The sequence below is a fragment of the Podarcis cretensis genome (assembly GCF_951804945.1).
Source record: "Podarcis cretensis genome assembly, chromosome: 1".
Lineage (NCBI taxonomy): Eukaryota > Metazoa > Chordata > Lepidosauria > Squamata > Lacertidae > Podarcis > Podarcis cretensis.
Window position 1 is genome coordinate 87,883,560 of NC_137170.1, and position 12,545 is coordinate 87,896,104.

At 44.7% G+C, this 12,545-nt stretch overlaps 1 protein-coding gene across 4 annotated transcripts in view; it reads left to right on the forward strand.

Moving 5' to 3' along the window:
- Positions 1 to 3,704, forward strand: part of WNT6 (Wnt family member 6) — a 42,971-nt gene extending 39,267 nt beyond the window's left edge. For all 4 annotated transcript variants that reach the window (XM_079988419.1, XM_079988418.1, XM_079988417.1 and 1 more), the window contains exons 3-4: positions 51 to 352; positions 2,710 to 3,704. In XM_079988419.1, coding sequence (XP_079844545.1) covers positions 51 to 352; positions 2,710 to 3,171 — 764 coding nt within the window. In that variant the 3' untranslated portion in view covers positions 3,172 to 3,704. The remainder of the gene's footprint in view (positions 1 to 50; positions 353 to 2,709) is intronic.
- The last annotated feature ends 8,841 nt before the right edge of the window (positions 3,705 to 12,545 follow it).

Sequence of the window (12,545 nt, forward strand, 5' to 3'; positions counted from 1 at the left end):
CTCCATTTATTTCTTCTTTCCCTGCTCTGTCCTCCCACTCTCTTACATAGATATCCGGGAGACAGCCTTTGTCTATGCCATCACAGCGGCCGGCGTGAGCCATGCCGTCACCCAGGCCTGCAGCATGGGCGAGTTGCTGCCATGCGGTTGTGAGGCGACTCGGAGCCGGTCGCCTCCTCTGCCCCCCGCCATCACAGGGTCAGAGGGCTCCGCTTGGGAGTGGGGCGGCTGCGGGGATGATGTTGACTTTGGCTATGAGAAATCCCGCCAGTTCATGGACGCTAAGCGCAAGCGTGGCAAGAGCGACATTCGAACTCTCATTGACCTGCACAACAACGAAGCGGGACGCCTGGTAAGGGCAGCCTCCCCTCACTACTTGGGTATCTGGAATCCTCCTTCCACAGGCAACCCTGCCTTCTTCCTTGGTGGGTGGAGAGAACTGTGACTGCCCCATTACTTGCCAGAACATGGCCTGCTTAGGCTTAACTTGGCTGCCCGTCACATCCTCACTTCCACTCCAGTGACGCAGCCCTGCCTTGTGTTGAGACCTATTTCTATGGTCAAGGTCATCACCCCAACTGCTCTCACACAGCTTGAGCCCTCATCCAGTTCTAGGGCTAAGGATTGCTGTTATACATGTGCATTCGGCCATGCTCTGTTCCATGCAGTAATGGGGCAGAGTATCCTGTGGCTATAGCAGCATGCTGTAGTCCCTTGTGCTTGCAGACACTGTCACTACTGCTGCCATGTTATCTGCTAATACTGTACAGGCACATCTATATGTGCACATAAAGCTGGAGGGTAGGGGCTTTAGGACCAACAAGTGGAGAAAATCAGTGTAGGTTTTTCTGTTGGGCATATTTTCTTGGGGTAATCTGTTGGTGAGTGAGGGGAAAGCCAGCAGTGGCCCAGAGCCAAAAGTGGAAGGGTCCACCTCTTTTCTCCCCATTCTTTCTGACCCCCCCCCCTCTCTCACACACACCCTCAATTTCCTCTCCCTCTCTTCCCCTGCCCCCTTCCTCTCTGCCTTGCAGGCTGCCAGAAATTGGGTAGATTGCTCATTCCAGAGGACTGAATTCAGCGCTTGCAGAGGGATTAAAAAATTTGGCCAAAGGCCACATAAAATTAGATCAAGGGCTGCAGCCTGCAGTGGGTGGCAATATAGGGCACAAGTGCCACTGCCAGGTATTTGGCCATCCCTGCCTCACTGGGCCTCATTTCTATGGCACAGCAAGCCAGAGTTCCTGCCCCAACTGTTAATTCATTTGAAATATGTGTAGAACAATTTTGATACTTTTTACTATTGGGAGTTGGAGGAACACTTCCCTGCCAGAGGATCCGTACACAGCTGTATCATAAAATCCCACACATCAGAGTAACAACTGATTATCAAAAGTATTTATACCCACCTCAAATTCATATCTAAAAATCATCCTTTAGCTGATCAGGCCTGCTTTAAGCTGTTGTTCCTTAACTTTAGTTGGCCATCATTTTTAATGGTGCAAAAATGCTAGAGTTGGATGAAGTGTTTATTCCCAACTCTCCATCCCAAGCATGCACTCTCTCTCTTACCCACCCACATCAAACTCTTTGTATTTCCCCTCCCTTTCTGCAAGCTTGCTTCTAACGTCATGATTCAACCCTGTATGCCCTATAACCAAAGCATGTTCCCTTGATAGGCTAGATGCCTCTTTCAACCTGCCTTCATTGCCTGCCACCTGAATTTCCCTCTGTAATCTTTAGGTATCCTCTTCCTCCTCCTGCCTCTGCCTGTCATTTCCATCCCCTCAATCATTCCTGGGGCTCATCCTGGATTACCACCAAAAACATACTGGCTGGCAGAACAAGAAGATTTCATGATCCCCATCAGAACCATCAATTTATCAATGGATAATAATACACAAGGCCAGAGGGGACAGTTAGACAGTTTATGAGCAGGTATGCAAAGCAGACAGATCTATGCACTTACATGCATAGAGAGCTCATGTGATGTAGTACTGAAATGTGGGAGGTGCATGAGCCTGGATCAAATCCAGTAGCAACAAGCTCTGTAGGGGTAGATTTAGGCAACTGGCAATTTCAACCCACCACCTTCAATATGGGAATAATAATACTGGCCTACACTGCAGGGTTGTTGTAGAATTCTTGATATAGCATATGTAAAGCGTTCCAAACATTCCAGGACATAAATGCTAAATATTACTGTTGTATTACATGCTCTCCCATGTAGAAGAGGGTAACCCAGTCAGAGTCTTTTGGTCCATATTCAGAATATGGGGTGGGGACAGGGAACCTAGTTCTCCTGATAATCTCCTTCATAATCTGGCTTCTAAAGCATGGTGCTGTTGACATCACCTCCCTCCTCTTTTGTGAATGTAAGGCACTAATAGGCAATGTCATTCTCAGGGTCTGAGGGCCAGAACACAGTAATCTCTGTGGATGACATGCATTTTCATTTTCTCTTTTAGGCTCAAAATGAGCTTTCTTCCACCCCACCTTCTCTTGTAGTTGAAAGCAGCCTTTGCCAACCTAGTGCCCTCCAGTTGTCTTGGGCTACAGCTCCCATCAGCCCCAGGCAGCATAGGCTGATGGTAGTTGTAGTTCAGCTCTATGGTGAGCTGATTTTGATTTTGCCACTTCCACCATTGCAGTGTGTTCTTGGAGGTAAGAATTGTTTTTTCCAGTGGCTGTTTCTTCTCCTCTTTCCAGGCAGTGAAGAACCACATGCGGACAGAGTGCAAGTGTCATGGACTTTCGGGTTCCTGTGCATTACGCACCTGCTGGAAGAAGATGCCCCCTTTCCGGGAGGTGGGAGACCGCCTCCTTGAACGCTTTAATGGGGCCTTTAAAGTGATGGGCGGCAACGATGGCAAGACACTCATCCCTGTGGGACGGAATATCAAGCCCCCGGACCGGCAGGACCTCATCTACTCTGCCGACTCACCTGACTTCTGCGTGGCTAACCGCAAGACGGGTTCGCTGGGCACGCGTGGACGAGTGTGCAACAGCACCGCCATGGACATGAGTGGCTGCGACCTGCTATGTTGTGGGCGCGGCCACCACGACGAAACACTTCTCCTGGAAGAGAACTGCCTTTGCCGCTTCCATTGGTGCTGTGTGGTGCAGTGCCGGAAGTGCACGGTACGCAAGGAGCACAGCTTATGCATTTGAGTGGGTACAGAAAGGACACTGGGCAGGGATGGCCCAGAGCATGAGGGCAAGGATGATGCCCAATTTGCCACAGAATCCAAAGACAGGGAGCATAATCAAGCCTGCTATGGGTTTGAGGGAACATGGATCATTCTGGACTGCCTTGGATCCCCAGAGCATGGAAATGGATTGTTTCTGAAACCTTGGTTCCCTGCAGTTTCCAGCACTTGTTGGCTATAACCTCCTCTGTGGCAGACCCTGCGCCTCCATTACTCATTGACTGGACATACACTCCTGAAGACGGGAGACTGGTGTCACCTGACATTCTCCCATCATCATCCCCAGCATCTTGGTCCTATGTGGGTCGCTGACTATAGGCCATGCACAGTTTCCCTGGAGGGAAGTGTTGTGCCTCATTTATTAATGGATCTTTCCTGTGTTTGAGAGAACAGCAGAGGTTTCCCTGAGCTTGACTGCTCACTCCCATGGCTTCCTTGCCCCCCTTCAGCTGGGGCTGCTGTTTCTCTCTGCATTAATAAAGCTATTTAAACTAACAGCGTCTTAATCCATTGTTGCAAAAGGAAGTGTTCACAAGTGCACTTAATACAGATGAGTAATTTAACTAGAAGTTTAAACTATTTTCTTGTTCATCCCATAGACATCTGGTTGCTCCACTGTAAGAATAGGATGTTGGGCTGGTTGGGCCTTTGGTCTGAACTAGCAACAGGGTTTTATTATGTTCTTATCTAATCAGAGCATTTAGAGTGGCATGAAGGTGACTTTGCCTAACATTAATGCATTGCTGTTAAGTGACCTTGGGAGCATGTCCAAGAGTGTTGAGAGATTATGTCTCTTGCAGGTCAAGAGCTCCTGTGGAGTTAGAGATGCTGGGATTGAATGGTGATGTATTTGATGTCAAGACCACTCAGTTAGGATTTGGACTGATTTGGTATGAAAGGCATGTCCTATATGTTTTGTAGCTTTGCAACATTGTTCCTTATTTACACTGTCAAAGTCACTTGTGGAAAACCTCTAGCACTTCACCTGTGCAGATGAACAAGTGAGGCTCCCAGCAGGTAAGTGACATTTGCAGGTAGGTCACACACATTCATCAAGGAGTCTTCACACACAATAATTCATCAGCCTTTTTTTAGGTGTGTCAATTTGGGGGTCTAATAATAATAATAATAATAATAATAATAATAATTTCATAAATTCTTTCTCTTTTCCCCCTCCTAAGCTGCCTCGTAAGAATAAATTAATGCCAGAACCCTCATTCTCTTTCATGCATGGAGACACCAAACACAGAATTCTTCCCAAATTAACTTACTGATGGTAGCTTGAAGAACCTTTTTCCCACCAGAGGGCGCCAAGCGCTTAATGTAGCATTGCATGTTGCTGAGAAAGAAGCATTCTGGGTTAGACAGCATTGCTATTGTGAACTTCCAGGTGTGTGTGCCCTAGCAGAGTGGGTCAACATAGTCCAATAGGGTGCATGGTCTGTTTGCTTTCTCCTACTCCCGTTTGCAGCTCCTACTCCCATCTTAAGGATGAAGCCTCTTTGGACTGATTAGCTGTGCATCAGATTTATGCTGATGGGTCTACCAGGTGCAAAGATTCTATTAATGAGGAAAGGTGTAGAATCTACCAAAAACTGGAAGCAATAGTATTTGGCCTGGTTTTGATGAGATCAGAAGTGGGATTTGGGGGAGTATTAAGGACCTGTCAGCATGAGGAATTGTTTCTTGTTAAACTTCCCTTGCAATTTTGTAATCACTGCCTTTGAGTCGTCTTTCTATGCCTTTTTCTTGATTGCGATCTCCTCTGATGTTGCACTGACCCTAGAAGTCATGCAGATTAATCATGCACCTGCATCTGTTACTGGCTTACACACTATGATCTCATGAGAGGTGTGACAGCCTTGGCCTTGGGAACCTTAGTGCTGGAGGGGAGCAGAGATAAAACTTGGAAGACCTAAGATTCTGAGCGCCAGCATCTATACAATTTATGTCAGTGGAACACAGGCTTCCAAGCAGCATTTTGTCAGTGTATATTGATTGCTCAGCAGCCTCAGATGAAAAAAGATATACCAAATCTATATTTATGCCAATTCAAACTGAAAAAAGACCCCCACACCAAAGAAAGAAGCCTAGTATTGTATGGCTTCTGGTCAGGTGGGAAGCTGTGGACATGCAATCACACATGAGGCCATACATGCTGCTTGTTTGCATATGGGCAAACATGCATGCGGGCACATACACACAGACCTCTACTTGCCCTCTGTTGGTTCATTGCTTCCCCCTGTGCTGCAGCTGGGATGTGTAGAGCGGGTAGCTCAGTGTACCATGACGGGGATAGGAACATCTGATTCTCCCAAAGTGAAGCCATGTGTCAGCTTCACCACAACACAGGCAGATAATGAGAGGTTTCTCCCAGCATGGTGGGAGCAGCAAAAGGGGTTCCTCTGGGCTTTCTTGCCCCAGGCGTTACTAGAGGGTTCATTGCAGGTCACAATGGAACTTCCCTGCTATCATCATCATCATCCGGCTTGAATTGTGGTTTTCAAACTGCTCCCTGACACTGGGCAGGAAGGTGCACACAGAAGCAGCAGTCAGCTGGGTTTAGGGTGGGGCTTTCTTTTTGTAGGCTCTTCCCCCCACCTAGAAGTATTCAGTCTGCCCTTTTCCAGTTGCTGGGAATTGCAAGGGAGGAGCATGTTTTTGCACTCGGGTCCTGCTTGTAGGCAACTGGTTGGCCACTGTGAGAAATGGATGGTGAATTAGCTTTATCCAGCAGGGCTTTATTTTGTTTTGTTATTACTGCTCTAAGTCTCTCCCGGACTCTCATGCCTGTAGTTCCAAGAGCAAGGGTCTCCTTGCTGTGCTGTGTGTATCGCTGAATTTCCCTTTTCCTACAATGGGTTTCAGTTATCACATATGACCTTACTTACAAATACAATAAAAACCATATAAGATGCAAGTAATGCAGCAACAGACTCAAATACAATGCTGTCTTGCCTTGCCATTCAGACACAAATTTTGCCTTCATCTATCACTCCACCAACTATGTTGCTCCCTCAAGTGGGTCCTTTCAGCTTCCTGTATCATAGGACCAGACCTGCTTGTAGCTTGCCTCAGTTTCCTGCCCCCCATTCCACCCCTCCCCTCCCCAGCTTCAGTTCAGTTCCTGGTGCTATTGAATTTCAAGTCTCTCCTCCCACATGACTTCGCTCCAAGAATCCTGGTAAATGTAGTTTCTTAGAGGTGCTGGGAGTTGTAGCTTTGTGAGGTGCATACCACAGTTCCTAGGACCCTTTAGAGGGAAGTAATATACTTTAAATGTATGGTGTGTACTGCAAAATCCTCACCTGAAATTAAAGTCCCTCAGCTTCTTTGTTGCAGAGTTGTTAGGGTTTTTAGGCACATCACCAATTTCAGAAGACAGGGGGAAATGTAATTATTGCGGATTGTTTCTCAATACATTCTACTGAGAGTAGACCCATTGAAAATAATGTGCATAAGTTCATTATGTCAGGGTGTACTCTGAGTATGGCTAATGTTGGATACAAACCAGCATTCTGAAGACAGAGAAATACAGAATTACGTCAAACATGACCTTGTACGGTTGCGGCTTCGTGTTTTGTCCCGCCTTAAGTTCAAGTTTATATGATTTTTTAACCATAGGTCATTACAAACCTAATTGCACAGTATAAAACTGTATTAAAACAATATAAATGGTGAAAATACTGAAATAGTAAACCAAATAATCAAATTAGGATAATGACAAGTGTCACCATGATGGTTCCCAGTGTTAATTTTAGTTTCTGCACAGCCACAGCAAATAAAGAAACAGGGCGGGTGACAGACATGTTTCTTTTGATCTCTCAGTAAAGGACAATTTTTTGTTCAGCTCATTCCCAAGGCTATAAACTGGGACAGCGGAACAAAAAATTTGGTGTTCTGGAATGTATAAATGAAACACCTCCATGAAAAATATCCTCTACACAAACACTGGTTAACTGAAAGCTTGCCGTAACGTCCCTCCAATGTCTGAAAATCTTGGAGCCATAATAAAGGCTATACGTAAGGAAGAGCCCTGCTGGATTTAGGGTGGTGCAGGCAGTTCCCCTGCACAGGGCACAAAGCTGAGGGGGCACAAAATGGATAAGATCAATAATTGAGAAGATCCATTTGGGGGTGTCAAATTTTGGCCTCGCACTGGGCACCATGTTATGAAATATTACCAAAGGCCATCGCTGAAGAAGAGCATAAAAGAAAGGTATCACAATATTGGACCCTTTTGTATATGGAAAAATAATAATGATTCATCTTCATGCCCTGATGAATGATGTAACTGTTAATTCTTCTTTTTAACCAAAATTTACTATGCCTTGCCTCTGTTTCTACTTAAGGAAGTACCGGTAAATCTAGGCCATCCTGCTGATCTAAGCTTACACACTGCTGCACTCAGTTCACATTAACTTTTTTTTCCTAGCTAGAAAGAATGTGGGTTCTTCATAAGGTAGGGCTTAAGCCAATGCAGAATGAGGGTTTCATTAGCAGATCTTAAAGCCTACTACTGTTCGCAGTTGAGCTACTGGAATGCCTTGAGGCAGAGCAAGGCATGATCGTCAAAAATTTTTTTGAAGGCTTTCAAGGGAACTAATGCTTTCACATCCCCACACCTAGAGTTGACAGAACTATGGCGTCATCTTTCTTGTGAATATATTCAGTGCCGGAATTACTAAGCTTCCACCTGTTCCACAGGTAAAGTTCCACATTGCTTAAGAAGTTTTGAAAGTTTTAAATTTAACAATGTGCTGGGGTAGCCAGGAGCATTTTCCAGGGAAAGTATATCCAGAAATGTAAAGGTTTTGACCTGTTCAATTACATGCCCATCCATAGTCTGTCTGTACCTGGGGCAGGGGTTGTGGTTGTATTTTACGAAGCACTACAACTTTTGTTTTGGACTAAATTATTAGTAATTTCTTGCAGAAACTTTGAACATCTCTCATTAGCCTTCTCAAGTTTATTTATGTATGTGAAACCAAAACCATATTGTTAACATGCATTAAAATAATCAACTATGTTCTAAAATGGAGACTAGGAAAAATTTCACCTCCTTCGTGCTCACTTATTATTACAAAAAACCTAAACAAAAATGAGAACTGGCGAACAGTCTTGGTATACAGTACATCTCTTTCAGTAGGTATTTTATCAGAATTGAATTTCCTTCCATTTCTACTGGAATAGCCGAACTGGAACAGGTTGCCAGGAACAACCACAGTGAGGGACAACAGAGGAATCACCAACAGCTTAAGTGCTTCCTCTCTCTCCACCTGTAGAACACTGAGAAAGTACCACCAGAATCAGGAATGGCCCCAAAGTGTTTGGTCATTTGTGGCAATGGGTGCACAGCAAAAATGAAGTGATTCCACTGATAAGAACATGAATCTGTGCAGCAATAAGTCAGCTGTACTAAACATGGAAATAGCATAATGCATGTGAGTAACTTGTGAGTTCATGAGACAGAGTAATATTGCTCCAAGCAACATCACAGCCAGACACTCAACACCGTAAGGCCACAAGTGAGCGAAATAGTGAGGCCAGGTTCATGCCTTCATTCAGCAACGTACGAAGACAGAACCACATGTCCCTACAATGAACATATTTAGTTAGGCAGTGATGCAGAATGGGAGGCACGTCCAACATTGTAGTGCCACAAAAAGCTGCCAAGTTACTTAGGCACACCAGTCCTCTGTGAATTAGCTACTTTAAGGGAAGAGATTGTAATGGAGTCTGGGGGTGGAGACAAAGACCTGCTGCTCGAGTGACTGTGAAATCATCTCTTTGGCTCTAGTAAAACAGCAGCAGGAAGGGGATACCTTCACTTGGAACCAATTATGTCATTAAGGTTTGGAGACAGATCAAAGCACTTTCCTTCATATTTGACTGGAAATTGATGTGTGTATTTAGGATCCCCACAAGCATCTGTACTTCCCAAAGCAGCTGTTGTGGTCTCCCACTGGCAGGGGAAGCTGTGGGCCTAACCTGGTAGTGTGGTCCTCAGGTGGGAGTTGGTACCAAGCAAGGAGGTGACTGACACTGAAGACTGCGGAAAGACTAAAGTGGTTTCTACAACAAGTATGGGTGATGGAGAAGGAGGAGAAAATGCCAAAAAGCAAATTTAGTTTGAAGAATCACACTTTCCTAGCAATTTTGTTTTAGTGGAAATTCCCTAAAATGTGATTTTTTTTAAAGGCTATTAATAGAAGGATAAATATAATTTGTTTATCAATTTTGTTCAAGATCAAACCAGTTTTTAATTAATAACATATGGTCCTTGTGAATAAACTAGCAATTAAAAAAACCCCTCTGCTTCAGGTGTTCAGTTTGGGGGTATCAAAAGGCTTGTCTGCATAGGCATATGTCTGTGTGTACCAAAAATGTGACCAACACATGTTCTGCAACCCCCTCAGCTCCAAAAAACAACACACATTTCACTTCGAAAAGTGTACTTCATCCAGATATTTTCTACTGGAAAATAGGCCCCCGGTGTGCCACGCATAATCTGAGCAAGAAACTCAGATGAATGTCTGAGTTACCTGTTGCGGCTTATGTAGCTACAAACACATTATGGCTCAAATAATATTCAAATGGTGTCTCATAAAGTTCAGTCTCTGAAGTGAAACAATTCTGGGCCTAGCCAGGGCAGGGGCATTGCATTCCATTTCACTGCCTGAGGTGAAACAGGAACGTGACACGCCACTGCAGCCTCCCTGACCTGGGTTGCGAAGGGACAGCGAGTTCTGGCAAGATCTCATGAAATCTCACCAAAAACTCTTGAGATCTCATGCGAGATCTCACAAAGTTTTGAAAATCTCTCGTAAGATTTCAGAAGCCAGTGCTGCTGTCAGCAGAGGCAGCAGGGCGGGCAAGGTTATCCAAAGCAGCTGCCTCACCCTGCCTCGCAGATTAGACAGCCCTGCTCCATTGGGAGAATTGTCCTCGTTCCTATTCTCTGCTTCCTCTTTACCAAATTCCTGATCCATAAGAGGACCTCGCCTCTTTTTCCTTCCTCAGGACTCTTTGGAGGAGGGGGAATGCGTTTTAAATGTATGATGAGTCTGCAGCCACCACCTCCTATCTCCTCCCACCTACCTCCAGCCTGAATTCGTGTCACAGTGAAAGAAGCTTCCTACAGGCCAGACTGAGAGGGATTGAAGAGGGCGAGGCCTAATTTTCAGCTTTCATTGCTCCCGAGGAGACAAAGACTAGTACTTTATCTGGGATATGGCAGATTGGCACTTAAAGGGGTGTTGTTCTCAATGGAATGAACTCAAGATTTTCCTCTTAATTCCACTGTTGATTGTTTATCCTGCTCAACCCCATCTCTATGGAAGGAGATCAGATTAGAAAGTCTCTGGTGAGTCTGGAAGAAAATCCAGCACTTTCTGTGATTCAACTGCCAGTGCTGTTGAGTAAGGCCCCTTTATTGCTAAGGTTTTATCAGGGATCTCGAGACCCTTGAAAGGCATCAAGGGCCTAATATGCAAATCTTTGTTGCCCTAAACCCTTGGCTTGTAACTAGAAGGCTGATATTGAAAAGTGACCTCTCCTAGGTCACCTTGATTGCTACTTCACTGAAACTGTGTAACTGTGTATGTAAATCGAAGATGGGGAACTTGCAGCCATCCAGTTATTACTGGACTCTCAGCTTCCATCAGCATAGCCAGTATAGGCCCATGGGATTATGGGAGTTGTAGTCCAGAACACCTGGAGGGCAACCAGCTTCCTATCGCTGATATAAATGTTGCTTTACCTTCTGATGGAAAGGCCAAGCCTCTTCAAAACTGTTAACAATAAGGAGTTTAAAATCTTTCATTAGTCTCTGGCATTTAGTTGATGAATTACATTTTAGGGCAATTATATATTGCAAAAGAGCTGTGGCTTAGTGGTTCAGTCCCTGGCATCTCCAGGTTGGGCTGGGAAAGATTCTTGTCTGAAACCCTGGAGAGCTTCTGCCAGTCAGCCATAAATAATAATAATAATAATAATAATAATAATAATATTTTCAGATTGAATGTTATGCAGTGCGTTTTCTGAGTTATGCTGGTTTGGAGCAACAGGTGGAAGAGATGAAGCAATGCTTCTATGTTTGCTGCCTCCTGGGCTCCTTTGTAGAGCCTGCTTTTGTTAGCTTACAACAAGAGAACTAAAAAAGGGGTTGAGATTCTGCTAGTTAAACCAAGTAGGCACTGCAGATGCTTTTCATATAGCATAGTCATTGGGCCTTGCCATGTTAGAAATAGAAGGATGTCAAAGTTTTGCCAGAAGGGCTGGATATTTGAAGATATTTTAGTCTTTATTAGGTATAGCAAGAGCGAGCTTGAAATTTAGGGGGAGGGCTGTGGCTCAGTGGTACAGAATCTGCTTTGCTCCAAAGTCATGCTTGCTTAAGACGAGATGTCTTAAGCGAGATGTTTTGTGTATGCAAGGGCTTTGCTGTCAGCCTGAGAGGCTTCCGTCAACATAGTGATGTTTCTTGGTGCCTGTATAGTATGTTCTGTTTCCACAGATCGATAGAATCATGTATCCGGAAGAGTTCCTATGGGTCATACCCAGCAAATTCTTAAATTTAAATGACATCCAGCAGCCAATCACCCATTTTCTCTTGAAAACCTCCAGATAAAGAGATTCTATAATTTCCTTGGAGACAAATATTCAGTGGTTATTTCTCTGAGGGTCCCACGTAGAGAGATTAAGCTGCTTCCTGAAGGAAGCCTTCTGGAGTACACAGGGTTGACGGATTGTTTTAAAAATCCACTAGGCAGAATTGCAGGCTTGTGGTTATTCTCTAAAATGAGGGCATCCTTGGCAGATTAGCATCTGCCTGCATAAGGGTCAAACGTAGAGTTATAAGGTTATAGCCCAGTCATAGCCCCAAGTAATAACAGTTCCCATCTCGACTACAGAAAAACATGGATCTTTGCCTAGGTGGAAAAATGCAGAGCCAGCTACTGTCATGGTGCACCACATTTAAACACCCAGCACAGGCCATTTATACAAAGGCTGTGATTATAGAGAGGAAAGGGATTATTTGAACACCTGTAAATAGCAGAGGAAAACCCCACTGCCGTTCCGGATGATTCTAGATAAACCCCACAATCCCATATCCACTGTGGTCCAAAGCACTTAAGGATCCTCCATTCCAGAGAACTCCCCAACCTCGTGGAATTTATCATGCTTGGATCATGAGATTCCCAATGAAGAAAAATCCCACCGAGAAAATAAAAGCCTCTTAGCCTAACTAGGGTTGCTAGGAATTTCCCAGACATACACGGAATACTGTATCTGGAAGCAGTGTCCTGGCAGATATTGGCTAAATTTTGCTGA